At 39.0% G+C, this 26,467-nt stretch overlaps 1 protein-coding gene across 8 annotated transcripts in view; it reads left to right on the top strand.

The window, feature by feature from the left end:
- LOC124621765 (MIT domain-containing protein 1-like) overlaps nt 1-26,467 on the top strand; it is a 108,805-nt gene that overhangs the window by 53,907 nt on the left and 28,431 nt on the right. For all 8 annotated transcript variants that reach the window (XM_047147179.1, XM_047147180.1, XM_047147182.1 and 5 more), the window contains one exon: nt 11,531-11,736. In XM_047147179.1, coding sequence (XP_047003135.1) covers nt 11,531-11,736 — 206 coding nt within the window. The remainder of the gene's footprint in view (nt 1-11,530; nt 11,737-26,467) is intronic.

The raw sequence follows: 26,467 nt of genomic DNA, 5'->3' as shown, positions 1-26,467 counted from the left end.
TTGTACCTGCCAGTGCAAGAACAAAAACTCATTTGCAGTGGTTTTAGTCAAGTGCCGGACTGGAAGAAGACCCTAGTTGTTTCTGTTAAAAAATATTGTCAGCTTCCAAGCAGTGCCCTCAGTTACAGCCCCAAAATGTCTCAAAACTGCACCCTCAAGTCCTGGGAAGGATAACATAGCAAAGATCATAGTGGTGGTAATAACAACAAGGTGTTGTTTCTCAGTTAGCTAAGAAACTGTAGACATGGCATTCCACCTTTCCCCCATCTCCCTCCCCACCACCACTCCTGTTGACATGTTTGTGATATACTTACATAAAAACTTAAATCCTAACATAAAGCTTCAATAATGTGTTCATGGTCTATTTATTTATTCTGGCTATGAAATGGTAGCAAGAGCCTGCGTAAAACTGACCGTTCAATGTCTAAATTATCGTCATACTTGATACCAACTAGACTTTAAGCCTCTCTGATAGCATATCTTCCATAGTTATAGTTACATGGTACCAGCTACCATAGACTCTCATTTTGAAGCTAGAACATATGATTTTCAGGTTCAGACTTCAGTGACGAAAAGTCCCAGTGGAATCTGCACATTAAATACCCTACTGAAAGCTATAAAAAGTCAATTTATATTTCTTTATCAATGGGCATTCTAACGCTCCTGATCTCATTGAATCATGAATATTGAATTTATATAGAATTTAACTGTTGCTACTGTTTAATCAAAAATGATGTTTATTATATACAATTATTCAAGAGGAGGAAGCAAAACTTTAGCTATATTTATCTTTATGTATTGCCTTCAGTGGTTGTTGATAGCTGTTGCATTATTTTCAGAAAAATTCTGCATTTTAATTATTTTGAATACAACATGCGGATAAGATGTTTCTTAAATTGAACCCAACATCCAGTGTTAATCACTCAACTGCTTATTTACATATAACATTTTAAACATATATTTCCACTCTGCCTGTGCAGACACAATTTGACACATTGCTAGCCATAACGCATCTCTCTTCGATGCAACCATATGAACATCTACTCACTTTGCTTGCTATGCCAAAACTGTTGTACAACAACATCCCCTGCCAAAACATCCAAAAGAGAATAAAGACAGAGACATATTTTACAGAGAAAGAAAATACAAAACAATGATGGACATAAGCAAATAGTAAACATTCTAATTATTGCAACAATATATGATTATGAAAATTAATTTTGTGAAATGAAATTATTATTTTGAAACATTTTTCATTTGCATTTCAGTTAGAAAAGGTAAGTAAAAAACTTACTGATAGCTGCAGCATGATCATTTGCATGATTGTTAATTATGAAATCTATACTCCAAAAGTAAATCTATAATAATTTTGTCTCAATTTTTTGTATGAAAATGATAAAATAAGGCTGTTGATACTGTACTTGGACACAAAATGAAGAGGTTATCCACTGAAATGAACTCCTGTACCTTAAACATATTAGAATGTCAACTGGGAAGGAGACTAGATAGTTGGACTCCTAGTATACTTTATTATGTCCCATGCATCCTCCTCCCACCACCAACTCCAGTCCTGTCACAAACATCCCCCATCCCTTCAAAGGCAGAGCTACCTGTGCAACCAGTCATGTGATCTAAAAGCTAAGCTACAAGCACTGTGCTGCATTCTACATTGGCATGTCAACCAACAAGCTGTCTGTCCACATGAGTGGCCACCGACAAACTGTGGCCAAGAAACAACTGGACCACTCAGTTGTTGAGCACACCACGCAACACAATGTCCCTCATTTCAATGACTGCTTCTCAGCCTATCCCATCTGGATCGTTCCTACAAACTCCAACTTTTCTGAGTTGCGTAGATGGGAACTCTCCCTGCAATATGTCCTACGTTCCCGTAACCCTCATGGTCTCAACTTTCATTAGTCATTGTCCTTACCCATCTAGCTCCTTCTATGTTGCCATTCCAAGCACCCAATGTTTTTACTTCTCTCCTTTTCTGCTAACCCCCCCCCCCCTCTCTCTCTCTCTCTCTCTCTCTCTCTCTCTCTCTCTCTCTCTCTCTCTCTCTCTCCCCTGCCCTCCGTCTAACCTCCCAACCACACCTAGCTGCCCCCCTTTCCACCTCATCCCTGCATGATCCCACCAGCACTTTACCATCTCCCACCCCTACTCTGCTGTCCCTCCCCCTCCCCGCCCCAGTCTCCTCCTTATCCCCACCCGGTTGCCTCTCCCAAAATACCCTGCTGCTTGCAGTCTGGTTCCAGCTGCCATAGACTGTGTGTGTGTGTGTGTGTGTGTTTGTGTGTGTGTGTTTTGTCTAATTTTGACAAAAGCTTGTTGGCTGAAAGCTAATTGTGTGACAGTCTTTTTGTTGTGTATTTCTGCAAATCAGAATCTCTGCTGTTTAGTGAGTCGCAAATATTCATTGTATTGTTATTATGTCCCATTTCAGTTAATCATTTCTGTACTTTGGTTTTGCTTCTGATTTTATTGGATTGAAAAGCAGCAATATGATACACTTGGAATTCACCTTGGTGAATTGGTCTCTGTATCAACAAATGCCTTGCGGGTAAAGATGAACAAGTCCGACTACAGATACGACATCAATATCTCAGTGTAAAATAATTATTAAAATCCACCCACTTTGCAGACATAAGTTCTTAGCAAATATTCAACAGATAATATGTGTAAATTTTACCCTTAATTATTGAGGGAAGAGACATATTTTGTACCTCTCCACCCACTCCCTGGCATGGTGGAGTTTGTGAATATGCGACCTTATATTACCAAAACAGATATGCCCAGAGAGCGCACCACTTTTATGCTGGTTATCAATACACCTTCCTCAGCTAGAAGCCTCATTAGGCCTAATTTTTTCTGGCTCCTGGTAAACTAATTTTGCAAGTGAGTAGGCATCATGTGCACATATACCAATGCATCACTAACCAAAGAAGGTTTTGGAAGTTCTTATTGGAATCAAATGACCAAAACTAAAGGAAAATTTATGCTTCCAATTAACATCACTATTCCAACATCCATCTTATTGGAGCACCTATGTGGTAACCAACAAATGAAAGAACCAATCATCAAATAATATAAGTGATTTCCAGATCAGTGTTAACTTTCCTGCAGCCTTATACAAGTAACCAGTCCATTTCACATAGTATGTAGAAACTGCTAGCGTCATTCCATAACAATCAACAGGAGATCAGCTTCTGATGTTTGAAGGTGCCTTTCTCCATTAAGGGAAAAGAAAATAGTATGAAGGCCATCCCAAAATGAAGGCCTCTTATTTTTTGTGTAGACTTTGCGAGTTCAGTCTAGATTATGTTGGTGTAGTACTAATTTTTTATTCTTCCTGCTAATATCCAGTTGGTTTTGTTGTCCTGTGACAGACAACAGCAGCAGCGAAGCATTCCAAAATTCCATTTGACATTGAGGTGCATATAAAACAGAGATGTGTGTCATTCAGTTCCTCACTGCAAAACAAATAGCAGCAATTGAAATCCATTTCCACTTGGAGACAATACAGTATACACAAGTAATCTGAGGCAGTGAATACTATGTTTCTCTAGGGATGAAAAGGATACATACGATAAACCACACCCTCGGCTATTTTGCCCAGCTGGCTTCCCTCATAATGAACAGCATCTCAGCCAATCATCCGTGATGATTGCAGACTACGATCAAGAAAGTCTGTAGACAGCTAAATGTTGACAGTTATGTTTTTGACAAGATGTTACTTGACGGCAGTTATCGCAAAGTGTATGCGATATGTAACCTGTGAATGCTTACACGAGACTATAAACAAACATAAACTGGAAATTTGAGATTTTTATGGTAAATCTTTTGTGTATATCAAATGGGTAGTGTTTTCAGCACTTCAAACAGTAAACTCAAATCCAGTGAGATAGAAACCAAAGCTGCATGTAAGACCATATGGGCAAGGCTCAGTATTAAGGGTACACAAGAACTTATAATTAGGTCCTTCTGTTGATCACCAGATTCACCACTGTATGTGACCAACAGCTTTAGAGAAACCTTATCTTGCTTTATATGTATTACCCAATGATGCCATCATCATTGGAGGTGACATCAAGTATGCAACAATTGATTGGGTTAATTAATTTTGTAAATTATGGGCATGTAAGACATCCTGCAAAACAATACTGGATGCTTTCTCTGAAGACAACTTTGAAGAGAGGATTCAGAAGCCCACTCAGACTTTTTGAGGATGCCCATATTGAAACTGGCATCAGTGAACATGAAGCAATTAAAGAAAAATTGATTACTGAAGTACAAAAGGCAATAAAAAGAAACAGAAAGATTTACATGCTCAGTAGACTATATAAATAGGCAGTAATGTCATATCTCAAAAGAGAAATTTGAAACCTTCAGCTTCAGACAGGGACATGTAAAGGAACTGTGGCTCAAGTTTGGAAGAACAGTTGACCTGATTGTTTCTATTTTGAACCTGCAGCTGTGTTAGACACTCTTATAATCATAATGTACTGTGAATATCTCAGATAAAAAACTGAGCTCAGTGGTTGGAAGAAAGCTCAGGTCATACCCATCTACAAGGGTAACAGAAATGATCCACAACATCATCATCCAGTATCCTTGGCATCCATTTGTTGTAGAATTGTAGAACATATTGTAAGCTCAAGTGTAATGCTGTATCTTGACCAAGATGACGGTCTCCATGACAAACAGCATGAATTCTGAAAACATTGGTTATGTGAAACCCATCTTGGACATCCTGAAAGCCATGTACTAATGCATTTAGGTGGTTGCAGTGTTTCTTGGTTTTTGAAAAGCTTTTGACCCAACTATACATCAATGTTCATTAATTAAAGTATGATCATTTAAGGTGTCAAATGGATTTTGTGACTGGACTGAGAATTTATTGATAAGAAAAACACAGCATGTTATCTTGGACCGAGAGACAGATGTGGCAGCAACTTCAAATCATGTCTCAGAGAAGTGTGTTAGGACCCTTACTGAAAACATTATAATTAATGAGCCAGCTGAAGCTATTAATAGTAACCTCATAAGCAGACCACCCGTCAGTTGGATATTTGTAATTTTTACATTTATGGTACATGAGTTTCAGGATTTTAATATCAATTGCCAAAGCATTTCCATGGAACTCAAAAAACTTCTTGAGAAATTGACTTCAGTTTTTAAGGAATTTTAATTCATTAAAGACAAGGCCATTTTCATGATGGGCCACATGGCTCACTTGATAACATTGGTAGTTGGGTAATCAATGGATCACTGGTTTGAATCTTCCTATGGTCTTTTTAATTTTTCTCTATTTAGTTCAAATATCTACATCATTTAAAAATAAAGTTCATCAAATTGACACATACATCACTTGTTATGAAAAGTGCATGTCTTTTTTTTCTAATTACATATCATGAAGATTGCAAATATAAATTCTTAATTGTTGATATTTTATAAAAGATTGTTAATAAAGATTATTTAAATTAAAAAACATTACAAAATTATTAACAATCTTTTAAAAAATATCAATAATTAAGAATTTATTTTGGCAGTGAAAAACACAAATTTTAAAAGTGATATGCATTAGAAACAAGATGATGTGCATTTTTCATAAAAAAAAGAATGATGATTAGATATGTGTTAATTAGCTCATATTTGCTGAATTTTGTATTTATATGATGTAGATATTAGAATTAAAAAAAAAAAAAGGCCGTAGTGAGACTCAAATGAGCAATTCATTAATTACTATTCTGTGATGCTAATAAGGGAGCCACATGGCCTAATATGAAAGTTGCGTTAATGCACTGAAGTGCATTAAAGCTCCTCAGAAAGCTTCAAAGTTTATTTTCTCAAGAAGTGTTTAGAGCTGCACTGAACAGCTTTTGACAATTGAACTTCACATACCATAAACATAAAAAAATTACAAAAATCCAATAGCTGGTTGGTCTCCTTGTTAGACTTTCAGCAGATGATGCAGTTTTCTACTATGCTGTACTATCTGAAAAATTTCAGAATGTTGCAAACATTGGCAGTGGGGTTTTAATTGTTCAGAAATATAAAACTGTGCTGCTTAGAATAGGCAGAAATGTGATATTCTGTGGCTGTGATATCGGTGAGTTACATTTGGAATCAGTCAACTCATACAAAAATCTGGATATGACAATTTGTGCTTACAAATACACTGAATGATCACGTATCACTTTGCTTTTTTGATGTTACATTGAGAGAATGTATTAAGTCTGCAAAGAAGATTGTTTACAAAATATTTGTGTGACTTATCTTAAAATATTGCTCAAGCTTGTGGCTGTTGAACACACATAAAGGCGAGTAGCATGGATGGTCACAGACTTTTTTAACTCACAGGAGAGAGACACCAACTATCCTGCAAAATAAGCAACCAGTCACCTAATGCATTATTTGCAATAGGTATAGCCTTATGAAGAAGGGCACGAAGTGTCCGAAACCAGCAAAGAAATTAAATTTCTTTTATGCAACTGGTTGCTTATTATTTCATTATATATGACTAAAATTGCTGAAGATGGATAAAATACTAATTATCCTGCCAAAAGCTATTCATGATGTTTCAAGAACCAGTATTAAGATGGCAATCTAGGAATGTACTACAGCCCCCTACACATTGCTCCTGTAACGAGTCGTTATTCTCGTGCTCAGTATGCGTGTGAAATAGAAGGATACCCTAAGTATGACTGTAGATGTAGATGGAAGATGTAGTAAGTGGCATTACCCTATGTGAATCATATACTTAAGAGCCAAAGAAACTGGTACATCTGCCTAATATCGTGTAGGCACCCCACCAGCGAACAGAAGTGCGACAACATGACATGGCATGGGCTTGACTAATGTTTGAAGTAGTGCTGGAGGGAACTGACACCATGAATCCTGCCGGGCTGGCCATAAATCCGTAAGAGTACGAGGAAGTGGAGATCTCTTCTGAACAGCATGTTGCAAGGCATCCCGGATCAATAACGTTCAAGCCTGGAGAGTTTGGTGGCCAGTTGAAGTGTTTAAACTCATAAGAGTGTTGCTGGAGCCACTATGTAACAATTCTGGATGTGTGGCGTGCCACAGTGTCCTGGTAGAATTGCCCAAGTCCGTTGAAATGCACAGTGGACATGAATGGATGCATGTGATCAGACAGAATGCTTACGTAAGAGTCACCTGTCAGAGTCATATCTATACAAATCAGGGGCCCCAATCACTCCAACTGCACACACCCCACAAAATTACCAAGCCTCCACCAGCTTGAACAGTCCCCTATTGACATGCAGTGTCCATAGATTCATGAAGATCCCTCCATACCCATACACGTCCATATGCTCAATACAGTTTTAAACGAGACTTGTCTGACATGTTTCCAGTCCAATGTTGGTGATGACAGGCCCAGGAGAGGCGGAAAGCTTTGTGTCACGTAGTCATCAAGGGTATACAAGTGGGCCTTCGGCTCCGAAAGCCCATATCAATGTTGTTTTGTTGAATGGTTCGCACGCTGATACTTGTTGATGGCGGGGCATTGAAGTCTGCAGCAATTTGTGGAAGGGTTGCACTTCTGTCACGTTGAACGATTCTCTTCAGTCATCTTTGCTCCCGTACTTTTCTGGCCGCAGCGATGTCACAGATTTGATGTTTTGCTGGATTCCTGATAATCACGGTACTCTGGTGAAATGGTCATACGTGAAAATCCCCATTTCATCACTACTCAGAGGTGCTGTGTCCCATCGCTTATGTGCCAACTATAACACCACATTCAAACTCACTCAAATCTTGATAACCTGCTATTGTGGCAGCAGTAACCAACTGCGTCAGACACTTGTTGTCTTATATAGGCGTTGTCGACCGCAGCACCATATTCTGCCTGTTTGCATAATTCTGTATTGGAATACGGATGCCTATACCAGTTTCTTTGGCACTTCAGTGTAAATAAATCCATAATGTGTAATTCCTCCCTCATGAACCCAGGAACTTGCTGTGGTATTGGTGGCTTGCATGCCTCACAATACAGATAGCTGTACCATAGAGGGAACCACTGTGGGAGGGTGTCTGGTGAGAGGCAAAACAAATGTGTGGTTTGTGTAGAGGGGCAGCTGGATGATTGACTGATCTGGCCTTGTAACATCAACCAGCTTTACCTTGCCCTGTTGGTACTGCAAGCAAGGGGAAACTGTAGCTGTAATTTTTCCCAAGGACTTGCAGCTGTATTGTATGGTTAAGTGATGATGGCATCCTCTTGGGTAAAATATTCCGGAGGTAAAATAGTTCCACATTAAGATCTTCAGGTGGGGACTATTCAGTAGGATGTCATCACCAGCACAAACTAAACTGGCATTCTATGGATCAGAATTTGAAATAGGGCAGGTAGGTTAGAAAATTTAAAAAGGGAAATGGATAGTTTGAAGTTAGATATAGTGGGAATTAGTGTAGTTAGGTGGTTGGAGGAACAGGACTTTTGGTCAGATGAGTACAGGGTCATAAAAACAAAATCAAATAGGGGTAATGCAGGAGCAGGAGTAATAATGAATAAAGAAGTAGGAATTTGGGTAAGCTACTATGGACAGCATAGTTAATGTACTGATGATCCAACATAGACACAAAGTAGACACCCGCGACAATAGTGCAAGTTTATATGCCAGCTAGCTCTGCAGATGAATAAGAGATTGAAACAATGTATAGTGAGACAAAAGAAATTCAGATAGTTAAGGGAGAGAAAAATTTAATTGTTATGGGGGGGACTGGAATTTGATAACAGGCAAAGGAAGAGAGGAAAAATCGTAGAGGACTGTGGACAAGGGGGGGGGGGGGGGGGGATGAAAAAGAAACCACCTAGTAGAAATTTGCACAGAGCACAGTTTAATCATCACTGTTGTTTGGTTTAAGAATCATTAAAGAAGTTTGTATATGCGGTTGAGACCTGGGGACACTGGAAGGTTTCAGATTGATTAGATAATGGTAAGACAGAGATTTTGGAACCAGATTGTAAATTTTAAGACATTTCTAAGGGCAGATGTGGACTCTGACCTCAATTTAATGTTTATGAACTGTAGATTAAAACTGAAGAAGCTGCAAAAAGGTAGAAAATTAAGGGGTTGACACCTGGATACAATGAAGGAACCAAATGTTTTGAGAGTTTCAGAGTGAGCATTAGGCAGCAATTGACTGAAACAGGGGAAAGGAATACAGAGGAAGATGAGTGGGTTGCTTTGAGAGATGAAATAGTGTATGCCTACAAGAAAGCATTGGATATCACTGACGGTATTCAATTTATTTGATGAAAGGAGAAAATATGAAATCGCAGCAAATGAAGTTCGTTAAAGGAAATACATATACCTAAAAATGAGATTGACAGAAGTTGCAAAATGGCTAAGCAGAGAAATGGCTAGAGGACAAATTCTGCTTGTGTCTGTATGTGTGGATGGATATGTGCGTGTGTGCGAGTGTATACCTGTCCTTTTTTCCCCCTAAGGTAAGTCTTTCCGCTTCCGGGATTGGAATGACTCCTTACCCTCTACCTTAAAACCCACTTGCTTTCGTCTTCCCCTCTCCTTCCCTCTTTCCTGATGAGGCAACAGTTTGTTGCGAAAGCTTGAATTTTGTGTGTGTGTTTGTGTTTGTTTGTGTGTCTATCGACCTGCCAGCGCTTTCGTTCGGTAAGTCACCTCATCTTTGTTTTTAGATATAGAAGCATATACGTATAACTAGGGGAAAGACAGATACTCTCTATAGGAAAATTAAAGAGGCCTTGGGGAAGAAAGAGAAGCAGCTGTATGAATATCAACAGCTCAGATGGAAAACCACTACAAAACAAAGAAGGGATATCTGAAAGGTTAAAGGAGCATATAGAGGAGCTACACAAGAGAAATGAAGGCAGTATTATAGAAAGGAAAGAGGATGTAAATGACAATGAAATGGGAGATATGGTACTGTGAGAAGAATTTGACAGAGCACTGAAAGACCTAAGTCAAAACAAGGCCCTTGGAGTAGACAACATTCGATCAGAATTGCTGATATCTTTGGGATTGCCAGCCATGACAAAATTATTCCATCTGGTGTGCAAGATGTATGCGACAGGCAAAATACCCTCAGACCTCAAGAAGAATGTGATATTCCCAATTCCAAAGAAAGCAGCTGCTGACAGATGCGAATATTGCCAAACTACGAGTTTAATAAGTAATGGTTGCAAAATACTGCCAAGAGAGTAGAAAAAGTGGTATAAGCCAGCCTCAGGAAAGTTCACTTCGGATTCTAAAGAAATGTATGAACACACAGGGCAAGACTGACGTTACAACTTGTTTTAGAAGATAAATTAAGGAATGACAAATCTGTGTTTATAGCTTTTGTAGATTTGGGGAAAGCTTTTCATAATGTCAGTTGGAATACACTGTTTGAAATTCTGAAGGTAGCAGGAGTAAAATACCAGAGTGTAGCCTTGTCACAAGTGAAACATGGACAATAAACAGTTCAGACAAGAAGACAACAGAAGCAATTGAAATGAGGTGCTTTCAGAAAAATTGGTGAGAAAAGAAATGTGTGCCATAGCTCAACTAAAAGAAGGGATCAGTTGATACACATCAATTTAATACTGGAGGAGTAAAAATTGTAGAGGAAGACCAAGATATGAATACAGTAAGCAGATTCTATAGGATGTAGGTTTTAGTGGTCATTTAGAAATGAAGAGGCTTGCACAGAGTAGAGTATCTCGGGGAGCCACATCAAACCAGTGTTTGGACTGAAGACCACAACAACAACAACAATAACAACAACAACACTTAATTTCCTCCATAAACTCTGTATAAAAGTATGTCAGTAATGTTCTGCTTTTACCATCATGGTGTTTTTTATTCTCAGATTACAAAAATATAAAGCTCAATAATGCCATTAACCAGAAAGTCATGATAAAATAATGGCATGCTATTAATGTCATGTTTTGTAAATTCTTTTGTGTTCTCTAAAATGCAGCAGTGTTGCTTGTTAACATTAAATTTCTGTCTTTTGAGACAATGCGAAAGTTACTCATTGGCATTTATATAGTGGTAGCTCTCTGCATACTGCTTCTTGGTACTGATTTAGGGGCAGTGATCATCATGCTATATGATCTGTAGGAGTCATGAAATATTATGCTATTCAAGTGGTTCATTAATTAATGTTGGATCATTCTTGTGATTTATTGCTCCAGAAATTCGACATTAATGCAGAACAAATATTATTGACTGATTTGCTTTCTCATGAAGTACTTGCACAAAGCTTTGTTGCAACAAAACAACTGTACTGGCAAAACAATAGTTATTGTTAAGTAATGAAATGGAAGAATTTCTGCATGCCAATGGCACAACAGTTTATGTGATATGTAGTACAAAGTACTTTTGTAATAATACAGATTTGCTATGGTACGTATTTGTGTAGTAATGATACCTGAAAAATCTTAAAACCTTTTAGCGGGTTTCTGTTCTGATATACTTTCCATGAAGTGCTTCACATGTCACCCTGATCTGTACACTTTAAATTCCAATTTCAGTGCCAGAATTTTCTTCGTTTATGTGAGTTGCTGCTACAATCCTGCAACAATTTGAAGAGTATTGTGTTGGTTACATCATCTCCACTTCAAGTGAATGAGCATACTAATCAGATGAAGTGGCTGCAGGATATTAGAACAAGTCTTCTGAAAGAGAATGTTGAACTTGTTGTACAGCTTTCTCCAACACTTCATGATCGACAGATTAGGTAAGTCTGTCATTGCATGTTACTTATCTTTCTGTCTTAGTAAAGTATGATATTCATGTAGTACTGATGCCTATCATTAGCAGTCATACTATCAGATGGAGAGAACTAGCTATGTCATATGTTATGTAATTTTTGAAGTACCTTTTATTTCCATGCAATTACTTGTGAATCTGAGTTAGTAGCCTTAATTTCAGTTGACTAAAATATTTTTAGTTAATTATGTGCCTTCTTTTGTTATGTTTCCTCAGGAGGTTAATCACCCAGCATCTCTGTCATGCTAACTGATTCTTACGTCACTTCTTGATAGAACAACATAATAGTAAGTGAAAAGTACTACATTGCTTCTGTTCTACAGGATTAATTTATTCAAGTTAACCAGTTCTTAGTTTACAAGGCCATCATCAGACCTTAACTAACTGTCATCACCAAATAAGTTGCAATGTTTATATACAACATTGGAAAAAATGTTACTGATCTAGATCGAGGCACAAACTTCCAATAAATGACATCTTTGACAATGCTTTGACTTTGCATTACCAGTGCATTGTCAAAGAGACATTTACTGGATGTTTGTGCCTCAGTCTAGATCAGTAACATCTTTTCCAATATTTATGCAAACACTGCAACCTCTTTGGTGACAATAATGATCATGACCTTGTAAGATGAAAACCAGTTAACTTGACTAAATTAATCCTATAGACCATAAGCAATGTAGCATTTTTTTCTTTATCAACTTCTTTGTGTTCTCAAAGTCAAACAAGTGATTCCCATTTGGGTGTCTTCTATCAACAATGTATTTTTTTATGTCCTCAGTGAAATGCGGTACAACACTTTCCTAATGTGCTGATGTTTGCACTTGCAATGAACACCCTTGTTACATTATTCCTCTTTTTCTTCGATGGGTCCTCCTTTTCAGCATTTTGTGTCCAGTGCACCTTATCATGGTACTAGCTAACAGCTTAAAAACTAATCTGCTTTTATAAAGTGGGCTTCAAGTGTTGATAATGGTATACATGCTCTTTCCCACACCATTAATCCACTGATCCTGCAAAGAAAGAGAACCTTCAGGCATGCAGAAAGAGTCAAGATATGCATTCACAAAATAGGGTTAACTCTCAGAAACTTAATTTGTACAATGTATTAACAACAAAGATTCATTGTACCTCTTGTATTTGGACCTTATGCTAGGTTAATTTAACTTTGCAAATAAGAAGAGAAGCCACTAGCTCGAAAAAAAAAAAAAAAAAAACTGCTGTTTATCCCCTTTGGCATTATTAAAAGAAAAATAGTTACCCAAATCTTTAACAACCAGTGGTACCCGATTATCAAGTGCTAATGTGCTATAGCTCACTGTAGATATCACACTAAAATTTAGCCATTTCTTTTCGAATGCAAGCTGGAAATCACACTAAAATTATGCCATTTCTCTCCAAATATGTGTTGGTATGCAAATAAAAGGGACGAAAACATGTTTTGTAGCACTCTCTCCATGATAATTAGAAACCAGTGCCGAGAACGAAAATGATGATCAACTCGGAGAAGGGACACAGCTGTCTGTTTTTGACTACTCATGCTCTCATGTGACGTCATTCCTTCCACATTGCTCACAGCAACAGGTCAGTATGTGTCTTTGACAGTGCATGTAACGTATTATGCAAGCATAGAGTATGAGGGATTTTTGAGGAGCAGTTGACATAATGTTGCTGTGGCCAAGTGGTCAAGTACACTGACTGGCAATCTGTCAATTTGAGTTCAATTCCTGCTGCTGCCACCATCATTTTTCTGTCCATCCCCCCCTCCCCCCCCCCCTTTCTGTCACTTGCAATGTTAAACTTTTAATTATAAAAGTTAAATACATTTAAACAGTTCAATTTACATATTTAAAATTAATATATTCAATTTAGTTATGATTATTACTCTTCCAAGTCAAAAGACTATAGACGGTGATAAAAAAGCAAGTGTATGAGGAAATTTAATATAAACTTTTTTTCTGTAGATGGTCTGCTAAAGAGTCTCTTTTCCAGTAGATTTTTGGAGGAGAAAGTGATATTTAAAGAGTTACATAGATCTACTCCAACAGGAAGACCTGGAATGAGGCTCATTGATTTGGCTCAAACTATGTAAATACAAGCAGATGCACCTTTCAAGTTCCTAGATATTTCGCCTGAGTGGGTCATAGGAAGAGGTAAAATGCTCTCTAAAGATTTATGCCTAGAGTATTGGGGATTGTTGAGCACAGTTCATGTATCGTGCACACCACCTGGCAATTGGTCGGCTCGGGTTTGATGCCAGCTGCTACCATCATTTTTATTTTATGTTATTTTTTCCTAGCAGTGTTAAATGATTAATTACAAAATCATTCTTCCTGCACTCCATTTGGGAATGGAACGGGAAGAAATCCTAATAACTGATACAGTGAGACATAACCTCTGCCATGGACTTCACAGTCATTTGCAGAGTATAGATGTAAAAGGAAAGGAAAAGGAAACCCCAAGACCAGGCCCTGAAGATCATGAATAGTTGACCGGCCACCATGTCATCTGCAGTCATGATTGGATGCAGTATGGAGGAGCATTGGGTCAACACACCATACTCCTATCCCTTGTCTACATTCCGACCTCAGAGCCACTACCTCTCAGTCAGTTTGCATAAAAGAAGAAAATCAAATATTTTTTAGTTACTTTAACCTAAATTGTTACAATTCGAGCTTGATATGTGCATTTAAAAATTAAATCCACTCTTCTTGTTTCAATTTGCATGAAAAGATCAGTAATTTTCTTCTTGATCTCTGGAAGACAACTAAGGAAATTTCTCTCCATGGAAAACATTGCAAGTGCAGTTAGTCCTTCTTAATTCATAGAGTTTCTTAGAAAAGTTTTTATTCTTTTCAGTGCTGAAAAGCAATGTTCTGCATCTGATGTAGTCATGGCAACTGTCAAGAGGATTGTCTCAGTTTCATAGACCCACTAAGAACATCATATAGATTATTTTTGAAGATAAATTTCAGCAGTTCGATTAATTTGCATACCAGGAATATTATACCTACAGCAGAATACTTTTAGTGCAGTTCACGCTTTTCTTTGTCAGTCACGATTTATGCTTCACTGGTCAGTACTATGTCATCTGTAGGTTTTTTTTTTTTTTTAAAAAAAAATAACCAGTCAAACTTTTCTTGTTTAACAACTTAGGAGCTAAAATGTGTTTAGTGGATGAATATCGGTTCATTGTATCAGCACACAAATAACTGCACACTAGCTTCTGGCTTGAGTATCTTTGAAGGATTCTCACAGCACTTTGAATTTTTTATCATCATCATCATCATCATCATCATCATCATCATTTAAGACTGATTATGCCTTTCAGCGTTCAGTCTTGAGCATAGTCCCCTTTATAAAATTCCTCCATGATCCCCTATTCCGTGCTAACATTGGTGCCTCTTCTGATGTTAAGCCTATTACTTCAAAATCATTCTTAACCGCATCCAGGTACCTTCTCCTTGGTCTGCCCCGACTCCTCCTACCCTCTACTGCTGAACCCACGAGTCTCTTCGGTAACCTTGCTTCTCCTATGCGTGTAACATGACCCCACCATCTAAGCCTGTTCGCCCTGACTGCTACATCTATAGAGTTCACTCCCAGTTTTTCTTTGATTTCCTCATTGTGGACACCCTCCTGCCATTGTTCCCATCTACTAGTACCTGCAATCATCCTAGCTACTTTCATATCCGTTACCTCAACCTTATTGATAAGGTACCCTGAATCCACCCAGCTTTCGCTCCCATACAACAAAGTTGGTCGAAAGATTGAATGGTGCACGGATAACTTAGTCTTGGTACTGACTTCCTTCTTGCAGAAGAGAGTAGATCGTAGCTGAGCACTCACTGCATTAGCTTTGCTGCACCTCGCTTCCAGTTCTTTCACTATGTTGCCATCCTGTGAGAATATGCATCCTAAGTACTTGAAACTGCCCACCTGTTCTAACTTTGTTCCTCCTATTTGGCACTCAATCCATTTATATCTCTTTCCCACTGACATTACTTTTGTTTTGGAGATGCTAATCTTCATACCATAGTCCTTACATTTCTGATCTAGCTCTGAAATATTACTTTGCAAACTTTCAATCGAATCTGCCATCACAACTAAGTCATCCGCATATGCAAGACTGCTTATTTTGTGTTCACACATCTTAATCTCACCCAGCCAGTCTATTGTTTTCAACATATGATCCATATATAATATGAACAACAGTGGAGACAGGTTGCAGCCTTGTCTTACCCCTGAAACTACTCTGAACCATGAACTCAATTTACCGTCAACTCTAACTGCTGCCTGACTATCCATGTAAAGACCTTTAATTGCTTGCAAAAGTTTACCTTCTATTCCATAATCTCTTAGAACAGACAATAACTTCCTCCTAGGAACCCGGTCATATGCCTTTTCTAGATCTATAAAGCATAGATACAATTCCCTATTCCATTCATAACACTTCTCCATTATTTGCCGTAAGCTAAAGATCTGGTCCTGACAACCTCTAAGAGGCCTAAACCCACACTGATTTTCATCCAATTGGTCCTCAACTAGTACTCGCACTTTCCTTTCAACAATACCTGAGAAGATTTTACCCACAACGCTGATTAAAGAGATACCTCTGTAGTTGTTTCAATCTTTTCTGTTTCCATGTTTAAAGATTGGTGTGATTACTGCTTTTGTCCAGTCTGATGGAACCTGTCCCGACTCCCAGGCCACTTCAATTATCCTGTGTAGCCATTTAAGACCTGACATTCCACTGTATTTGATGAGTTCCAACTTAATTTCATCCACCCCAGCTGCTTTATTGCACTGCAATCTATTGACCATTTTCACCACTTCCTCAAATGTGATCCTATTTCCATCGTCATTCCTATCCCATTGTACATCAAAATCTGAAACATTACTGATCGTATTTTCACCTACATTGAGCAACTCTTCAAAATATTCTCTCCATCTGCCCAAGGAATCCACAGGATTCACAAGCAGTTTTCCTGACCTGTCCAAAATACTTGTCATTTCCTTCTTACCTCCCTTTCGAAGACTGCTAATTACACTCCAGAATGGTTTTCCAGCAGCTTGACCCAAAGTCTCCAACCTGTTTCCAAAGTCTTCCCAAGATTTCTTCTTGGATGCTGCAGTTACCTGTTTGGCTTTGTTTCTTTCTTCAACATAACTTTCTCTGTCTACCTGAGTTCTAGTATGTAACCATTTTTGATACGCCTTCTTTTTCCTTTTACAGGCTGCCTTGACTGTGTCATTCCACCAAGCTGTTTGCTTCATCCTACCTTTACACACTGCTGTTCCAAGACATTCTTTAGCCACTTCTAGTACTGTGTCCCTGTACCTTGTCCATTCCTTTTCCAATGACTGTAATTGACTACATTCAACTAGCTGGTACCTTTCTGAGATCATTGTTATGTACTTGTGCCTGATTTCCTTATCCTGAAGTTTCTCCAATCTTATCCTCCTACATATGGACCTGACCTCCTGCACTTTTGGCCTCACAATACCAATTTCGCTGCAGATTAAATAATGATAGTGTCATCAAAGAATCCCCTGAATACACTGGTGTCCCTCACAGCCTTCCTGAATTCCTGATCCGTTATTATATAGTCAATGACAGATCTGGTTCCCCTGCCTTCCCAAGTATACCGGTGAATGTTCTTATGTTTAAAAAAGGAGTTTGTGATTACTAAGCCCATACTGGCACAGAAATCCAAGAGTTGTTTCCCATTCCTGTTGGCCTCCATATCCTCTCCAAATTTACCCATAACCTTTTCATACCCTTCTGTTCGATTTCCAATCCTGGCATTAAAATCACCCATGAGCAGAACACTGTCCTTGTCCTTTACTCTAACAACTACATCACTGAGTGCATCATAAAAACTATCCATCTTATCTTGATCTGTCCCTTCACAATGCGAATATACTGACACAATCCTAATTTTCTTGCTAGACACTGTCAAATCTGTCCACATCAGTCGTTCGTTTACATACCTTATTGCAACTACGCTGGGTTCCATTTCTTTCCTGATGTAAAGCCCTACACCCCATTGTGCTGTTCCTGCTTTGACTCCTGACAAGTAGACCTTGTATTATCCCACTTCCTCTTCTTTCTCACCCCTTACCCGAATGTCACTAACAGTTAAAACATCCAGCCCCATCTTACTTGCAGCCTCTGCCAGCTCTACCTTCTTCCCAGAGTAGCCCCCATTGACATTAATAGCTCCCCATCTCATTACCATTTGTTTGCCGAGTCGTATCTTAGTAGTCCCTGGTTTGTCAGTTAGAGGTGGGACTCCGTCACCTCCAAAGGTCCGAGGCATTTTGCTCTGATTGTGGCCAGCATCATATTTAAAGTACCAGGGAAGCAGGTTGCTAGCCTTACTTGCCCCGAGTCCCATTGAGTTTTACCCCTAACGGTTGAGGGACTAACCGGTGGATTTGGTAGTCTTTGCCGTATGAGCACAAAGGTGACCACAACTCAGAATATGTCTGAGATGCCCAGCCTTATTCCAAAATAACTGGTATCCCGACTGTCGGGACCACTTACTTGGCCACTCGTACATTGCCCGTGGTTCATGTACTAGGACATGACTACAGGAACCCACACCATGAACACCATTGAATTTATTAATTCTGAAATAATAGTTTTGAAATTTTTTACATATTTATTAATTGAAAACACTAATTTCTTGAGACTGCATTTGATTGTAAATTATTTCAACACAGTCTGTTACAAAAGCTCCAAAAAAAACTTGAAATCATCATTAATCAGGTGTTTTAAAATTCCTGTTACTTCTGTAGTGGTTTGATCTGCATTTGATGTTGACTGAATTTCAGTAAGTCAGGTTTCTTTTTTTCTTTTTTTAAGTTTACCAATTTTCATGAAGTCTGGTTATGGTCCATATGTTTCAGCTTTACCTTGTAGAAGCTGGATGTGGAATGTTGATGTCTATGTATTTCTTAAGAAGAATGTTCGAATAGCCAGAGTGTTACAGGAAAATATTCTTGTGTTACGTCATGTAATACTTGATGCATATCTCATTATTAAATTGTGCATAACAGTTGGGTGAAATGTGCATTACTATAAACTACTTTTATTTTTACTTCAACTCCTGTTCTTTGCCTTTTGTGACATTTGTGCAACCAAAGATGTCTGAGCTATCAGTTTGTGTTCTTTCCTTGAAGGATCATGTCCAGTTGTTCAAAAATAAGTTATGATATGACGTCTACAGTTTTATGTTCTAGAACAAAGAGTCCCAAAAAATGCTCAGATATTTCCCCACTCAGTACATACCATAGAATAAGGATCATTTGAGTATGTTCTGAAACATCTGTTGTCATTACGAATGACAGATACAAAGGACACTTTTCTAATTTCCATCCTTATCTCCTCCTGGTATATTTGTTACACATGGTGAAATATCCAATTCTGAATGGTGTTAGAAACACCTTGGAAGACTGCACTGATTTCTAAATAATTCTTCAAATCTGAATCTAAGTTAGATGGCTTCACTGAATAGTTGGTTTCACCATGTCCAGTTAAGGGAGTTTCGAAGTTTCCACAAAAGAAAATGCAATATATTATTTTGCAAAAAAATTCACAGTATTTTTTAACATTTATATTATTCTCATTGATTGAAAGCCTATATGTCTCACTAAGTTTCTCCTGAATACATTCATTTCCTAAAAGTGACAGTGAAACTACATTACCAGCATACTTGTTACAGTGTGCTTTCAGTTGCCTGAGTCTTCATTTGTGTGTGTGAGTTCCATTTGTGAGGGTGTGTGCATGTGTGCGTTTGTTGTCTGTTGTCTGTTGTTGACGAAGGCCCTATGTCCAAAAGCTTTAATTGTGAGAGTCTTTTTGTTGTGCCTATCTGCAACTCAGCATCTCCACTATATGGTGAGTGGTGACTTTCCTTTTCATAATATTGTTATTTGACGTCTCATGCATTTCATTTTTTTCTTTCTTTTTATTTATATTTCTAAAACTGTGTTTTATCTGTGTTATATCATCTCCAAATAGTAGACATGGAAAGAAAAACAATTTTCACAGCTACAAAGTCAACTTTCCGATTGGTTGTTGTTGTTGTTGTTGTTGTTGTTGTTGTTGTGGTCTTCAGTCCTGAGACTGGTTTGATGCAGCTCTCCATGCTACCCTATCCTGTGCAAGCTTCCGATTGGTAACATTCAGAATTAAAGCTATGAATATATTTCTTATTGTTGCTTATGTGTGACTGAGATGTTAGAATATCAGATGTTGGGTGACCTCTCTTTCTTAGTTGTAACTTTCTTGTGGTGAGAAAGCTGTGGAAACCTAATGTGTTGAAGTTCACTTACAGCCACAGAACTTATTTATTAGGGATGCAAGACCATAGTTAAAGTTTTCTATAAAACAAAAGAACTGAAAAATGAATCAAATAGCTGGAAGCTGGATAATAATCTTATTCTACCTGTTATCACATTCAACAATATGGTACACAGTTCTTAAGCCCAACACAAGTGGAATAAATAAAAAGGAATGACCTTTCCCCAGCAGTCAGCATGCCTGATCGGGAATGCACAAGCAACAATGCTCTCACCTATTTGCAGCCTCGAGTGCTGCTTCCTATCTGCATAAGTGCACAACAGCCAAACACAACGCCACTGGAATTGTGAAGTACACAGTTCTGTGTAAAGATTACAAAAGGCTGGGTCGCTACTCACTACAAAGAGGAGGTGTTGAGTCGCAGGCAGGTACAATGAAAAGACTAAACATTTAAGCTTTCAGGTAAGAAAGAGTCCTTCTTCTAAAACAGAAAACACACCCATTATTACTCTCTCCAGCCACTGTGATCCAACTACAGACTGCAGCCACATCAGATGTGAACAGGAATCTCACCGGATTTCTGCTGTCATCAGATGCTGTTGTAGTCCACAGCAGGGCCACAGTGGCTGGATAAGTAGCTACGTGTGTGAAGTTGTGCTTTTGTGAATGTGTGTGTGGATTCTATTTTCAAAGAATGACTCTCTTGTCCAATAACTTGAATGTCTAGTCTTTCCATTGTGCCTGTATGCAACTCAGTGCCCCTGCTATGTGATACGGTTTACATTTATTGATTGTGTGTGGAATCATTGTACACATAAAACACAAACTTGAGCACTGACACAGATAGGATAACTATGAAAAAACATGAAACTGATAATATGCTGTTACAAGAATCATTATTTAGTAAGATATTCTTTTGTGTTCTTATTGTTAGTTATTAATGACTTTCTGGACTCAGATCCTCAGTGGCCCAAACCCACAGTGTAACGCAGAGTTAATAGCAACCCGTTCCGCAATCCTTGGTTGCATGCTCTAAACTCCCCAGCATCCAGGACTCTCTCAAACATGTCATGCAAGTCACAAGTACTAATTCCCCAAATGAATTAATTACATATTCATCAATTCCTTTTTCTAACACACCTATGTACTCTACAAACTTTGGGAAGCCTTACTCAGTTGTGCACAACTATGGCATCTTAGTGGCAGTACTTGTGACACATTTTGTTTGTCTGATTCTGTTCCATTACATAATTTTTGTAAATAAAAATGGTAATGCTTGCTTCATCACTACATTTGAGTCACTCTTTTGAAGTAACTTCTCTTTCTGCTTGGAATGATAGTGTAGTTTCCTGCACTATGTGATCAAAAGTATCCAGACACCTAGCTGAACATGGCTTACATAAGTTTGTGGCACCCTCCATCAGTAATGCTGAAATTCAATATGGTGTTGGCCCACCCTTAGCCTTGCTGACAGCTTCCACTCTTGCAGGCATATGTTCAGTCAGGTGCTGGAAGGTTTCTTGGGGAATGGCAGCCCATTCTTCATGGAGTGCTGCACTGAGGAGAGGTATTGATGTTGGCCGTTGAGGCCTTGCATGAAGTCGGCATTCCAAAACATCCCAAAGGTGTTCTGTAGGATTCAGGTCAGGATTCTGCCCAGGCCAGTCCATTACAGGGATGTTATTGTCGTGTAACTACTCTGCCACAGGTCGTGCATTACAAAAAGGTGCTCAATCATGTTGAAAGATGTGATCACCATCCCCAGATTGCTCTTCAACAGTGGGAAGCAAGAAGGTGCTTAAAACATCAATGTAGGCCTGTGCTGTGATAGTGACATGCAAAACAACAAGGGGTGTAAGCTGCCTCCATGAAAAACACGACCACACCATAACACCACCGCCTCCGAATTTTACTGTTGGCACTACACACACAGGCAGATGACGTGCATCGGGTGTTCATCATACCCACACCCTGCCATCGGGTCACCACATTGTGTGCCATGATTCGTCACTCCACATAATGTTTTTCCACTGTTCAATCGTCCTATGTTTACACTCCTTACACCAAGTGAGGCGGCGTTTGGCATTTACCGGCATGATGTGTGGCTTACAAGCAGCTGCTCGACGATGAAATCCGTTTCCTCACCTCCTGTCTCACTGTCATAGTAATTGCAGTGGATCCTGATGCAGTTTGGAATTCCTGTGTGATGGCCTGGATAGATGTCTGCCTATTACACATTATGACCCTCTTCAACTGTTGGCGGCCTCTGTCAGTCAATAGACGAGGTTGGCCTCTATGTTTTTGTGCTGTACGTGTCCTTCACATTCCCACTTCACTATCACATCAGAAACAGTGGACCTAGAGATGTTTATGAGTGTGAAAATCTTGCTGAGAGATGTATGACACAAGTGTCACCTAATCACCTGACCATGTTTGAAGACCATGAGTTCAGCGGAGTGCCCCATTCTGCTCTCTCATAGTGTCTAATGACTACTGAGATCACTGATATGGAGTACCTGGCAGTAGGTGGCAGCAAAAAGCACCTAGCATGAAAAACTTATGTTTTTGGGGGTGTCCAGCTACTTTTGATCACTTAGTGTATGTAGAAGTGTTTCTGTGAAGTTTGGAAAATGGGAAAGAGGTGTTACCAGAAGAGAACCTGTGAATTTCAGTCACTCACGAATTGAGCTTGCATAGCTAGGTCAGTAAGAATATTGTCCATGAAAGAAGGGTTCAAGGTTCAAGCCCCAGTCTGTCACACAGTTTTAATTTTCTGGAAAGTTAAAAAAAATAAATAAATAAAGGCAATGCTGCGGAAGGAATGATTCATTTTAAAATACCGGAAGACATCTAGATTTCTGTTCCCTTAGGTATTTGGATAATGATGATGATTAGTTTGGTAGGGCACTAAATGGCAAGGTCATCAGCTCCCTTGCATGAAAGTGGTGAATTGTATTAAAAAATAACAATACACTTTATAACCAAGCTATATCACCAAACAAAAATTGAAAGTAAAGAACTGACATTTGAGATTCATAAAATATGTACCATAAAATGCAGACAAAACACAGCAAAATAACCAGATAGGGGCCAAGGGGAAACATTAAAATCTCACTTCCAATATCTTGGAAAGTAGTCCTGACATCACAAAAAAATCTTAAAACATAAGCAAAAAAATCTTAAAACATAAGCCACACTTACCTCATTATCATTTAAAATAAAGGGCAGATCCTAAGGAAGGTCCAGGTCTGCCCCAGGTTGTCACATAAAACACACTCAATTAAAATATGTCTTATTGACAGCTGTGTACCACGTCTGTGAGACGGTGGTGGCTTCTCTCGACATAAGAGAAAGCCATGTCTCAATGATAAATGTCCAGCTCTAAGCCTTGTAAGGCCTACTTCTTCAATTTGTCGTGGCTGGAAGAAGGTAAGCCGTGGTCACCCTGAAGATTTCACTGACCATAGCTTATTATTCATTGCTTCCAACCACTGAGCCTCCCACTAACACATGATCATCTGGGTCACATTTGTGGTAAAAGAAAGACTGAACAGTGAGCATGAGTTCAAAGGGAGCGAGCCCCTTGGCAGCCACATCAGGGAGTTCGTTTCCTAGGATCCCTATGTACCCTGGAACCTAGCAGAAAATTATTTGTTTTTGCTGCTTTTGCAAAACAAAGACTTGTTGCACCAAGCTATCAACTGAGTAAATCTGATCAATAGCAAAAAGTGTGCTGTGTGAATCTGGGCAGATGAGGAAATTCTTGCCACAGTTCCATCTCAACTGCCCCAGCACCCTCAGGATAGCAAACAGTTCTGCATAATAAACAGAAAACTGCCCTGGGAGCCCTATCCTAAGAACAAATTCAGGGAAAATGATGGAGCAGCTGACAAAGTCCCCCTGCATAGACACAACAGTGTAGATATTAATAAAATCCTGGTGATGGTTTAAAACAATGTAAAATTTAATTTTGAAAATATAATCTGGTACATAGTTCACCCTTTATCCAGTCAGTTCAAAAAGTAACCTGGGCCTCTTTAGTAGCCAAGGGGATTCCCTACTCCAACCCTGGCTTTGGACCTTAATGCTGTCCACATATAATACCTCAAGGCTCTCCCTTACATGGATCCCAAATGACCTCATTGCTCATGGACAGTTATGGAACAGACATTCCAGTGGCATTTCAGCAATAGGGGTGGATGCTGGTGTTTTTGGAACAGAAAGAGCATGTATTGATATGCTCGGCATACCACAGGAAAGAGACCTCCCAGACAGTGGAGACTCCTCAACCTCTGTGCACAAGTTAGTAATTGGACTCATGTGGTAAACTCTTGTTGACAGCTTAATACTATCCTTGTGAACCCCATCCAGCATCATTTTGAGGTGTGAAGACTTTACTGATACATAAACTTTGCAGCCGTGTTCAAGCCAGGGTTGCATGAAACTTTATAAAATAGGAGCAGATGTGCCCTGTCGGCACCCCAAGACTTGACTGACACATTTGAGGATGTTTAAAGCATTGATGCACTGTAATTTGATTTCTGTAAGGTGTGGCAGCCATGTAAGTCATTTATCAAAAGTAGGTCCCAAATATTTCACCTTCTCCTAAAAAGTGAAAACGAGATACCCCAGTTTCGAAACAGATAGATTAAAAAGCGAGAGGGAATGATTAAAAAGGTTGGAGCATGTACATAAGATGAAGAAAATGCCCAGGAATAATGAAATCCTTACTGTGCACCTAATACTGTGTATCGCAATGGCAAATGCCATTACACTTAAAACACCCCTTTGAGGGATGCTGTTCCCCTCTTAAAATAGTCAGACAGGAATTTCCTGATCCTGAATCTGAAATATATTTCTGAGAGGGGGGACTGTAGGAAAGTGGGGAGACATCTAAGGAAAACCCAATCACACAGCTCCAACAAAATATTTTGCCTCCAGGTAGTGTCATAGCCCTTTTCCAAATACACCAGCAAGGTGCTATTTACATAAGGAAGCATGTTAACTGCTGTTTCTAGTAGGGTGAAGTTATCGAATGTGTACCTGCACTGGGGGTGACTTAGTAGTGACCTGGTTTCGAGAACCAACCTAGTTTCAAGAACCCACACTAGGCACCAGTTGACCATACACTCAAATAGCTTACCTATGCAGCTAGTGGGACTTATACTCTGATAACCACTGGGGTTAGTGTGATTCTTCCCCAGTTTTAAAATCAGGACTAAAACAGTTTCTTTCCCCAAGTTGGAAAATACTCCTGTCATCCAAATTTCATTAAAAAGCTGAAATAGGATGTCCTTTGACTGCTCATTCAACTGCTTTAACATGCTGTACATTATCAGGTTGTGACCAGGCACAGTGTCATGAGCTATGCAGATTCCAACTCCCAAAGAAGAAAGAGTTGTATTCCTCCATATTGGTGGAATGGAAATCAAGACCAACCCTTTCCAGTGTTGCCTGATAATATCAAAAACCTGGATCCTAACCATAATCAGTCATAATGTTCTTATAGGATTCAGCCAACGTCCAAGTGACATTTCCCAGCAACACTATGAGGCACCTATGTTCTCATGTAGCTGCTATTGATGGTCATGAGTTCCACCTGGAAAACCTCCTAATGGCTTCTCATACTTTACGTGTGTGTATGGACCTGTTGATGTAGTTCAGGAATTCTTTTCCTTTGTCCTCACCATCCAGATTCTCATCCGAAGGGCACTGATTCAACCTTCACATAGCCGCCCTCCTGTCCCTGATTATAGAACAATGTTCATACTTCCACCAAGGGCTCTGACAACACACTTGCCTGACTAAGGAAGGTGTGCATCTCAACAACTATGTCATAGTCACCCAATTTTTTTGACTTCAGTAGAAGTTTCACTTGCTTTGAACTATTAGTTTTGACCAGGAGGAAATCATTTGACAACTGGTTAATAGATTTTAAGATACTAACAAGCCCTTCTAAACTAGAGCAATCCATCTGCGTGGTGAAACCACATGAGCAGCACTGACTTACCATAACTCACTTGCATGCATTGCAGAAGCATGGAGCTGGCAGCTCACAGTCATTGAGAAGTGTGCTGTCATTGACTGCCCCTGCCACATGGTTACAGAAACATAGACTAAATACAGCTTCATCACAATGTAGTGGCACTAATGGGCTCTGCATGCGTGGAAATATGCTTAAAATTGGAATTTCCTTTTAGCTTTTTATTTTCCATGTTTTCTATGGAGGGAAGTGGATGTTATATACCTGAGATTCATGGAGTATTACCACACTGATTGGGTGTGATCATATATAGCAAACATTAAAGTGATAATTGAAAACTGAAGGTCATTGATTTAGCTGGGACCTGTAAATTTGCGTGAAAGAATAGCTGATGAAATCATGTTC

Source organism: Schistocerca americana, chromosome 7, assembly GCF_021461395.2.
Source record: "Schistocerca americana isolate TAMUIC-IGC-003095 chromosome 7, iqSchAmer2.1, whole genome shotgun sequence".
Classification (NCBI taxonomy): Eukaryota; Metazoa; Arthropoda; class Insecta; order Orthoptera; family Acrididae; genus Schistocerca; species Schistocerca americana.
The sequence above is the reverse complement of the archived record's forward strand: the minus strand, read 5'-3'. Positions and strand labels throughout refer to the sequence as shown.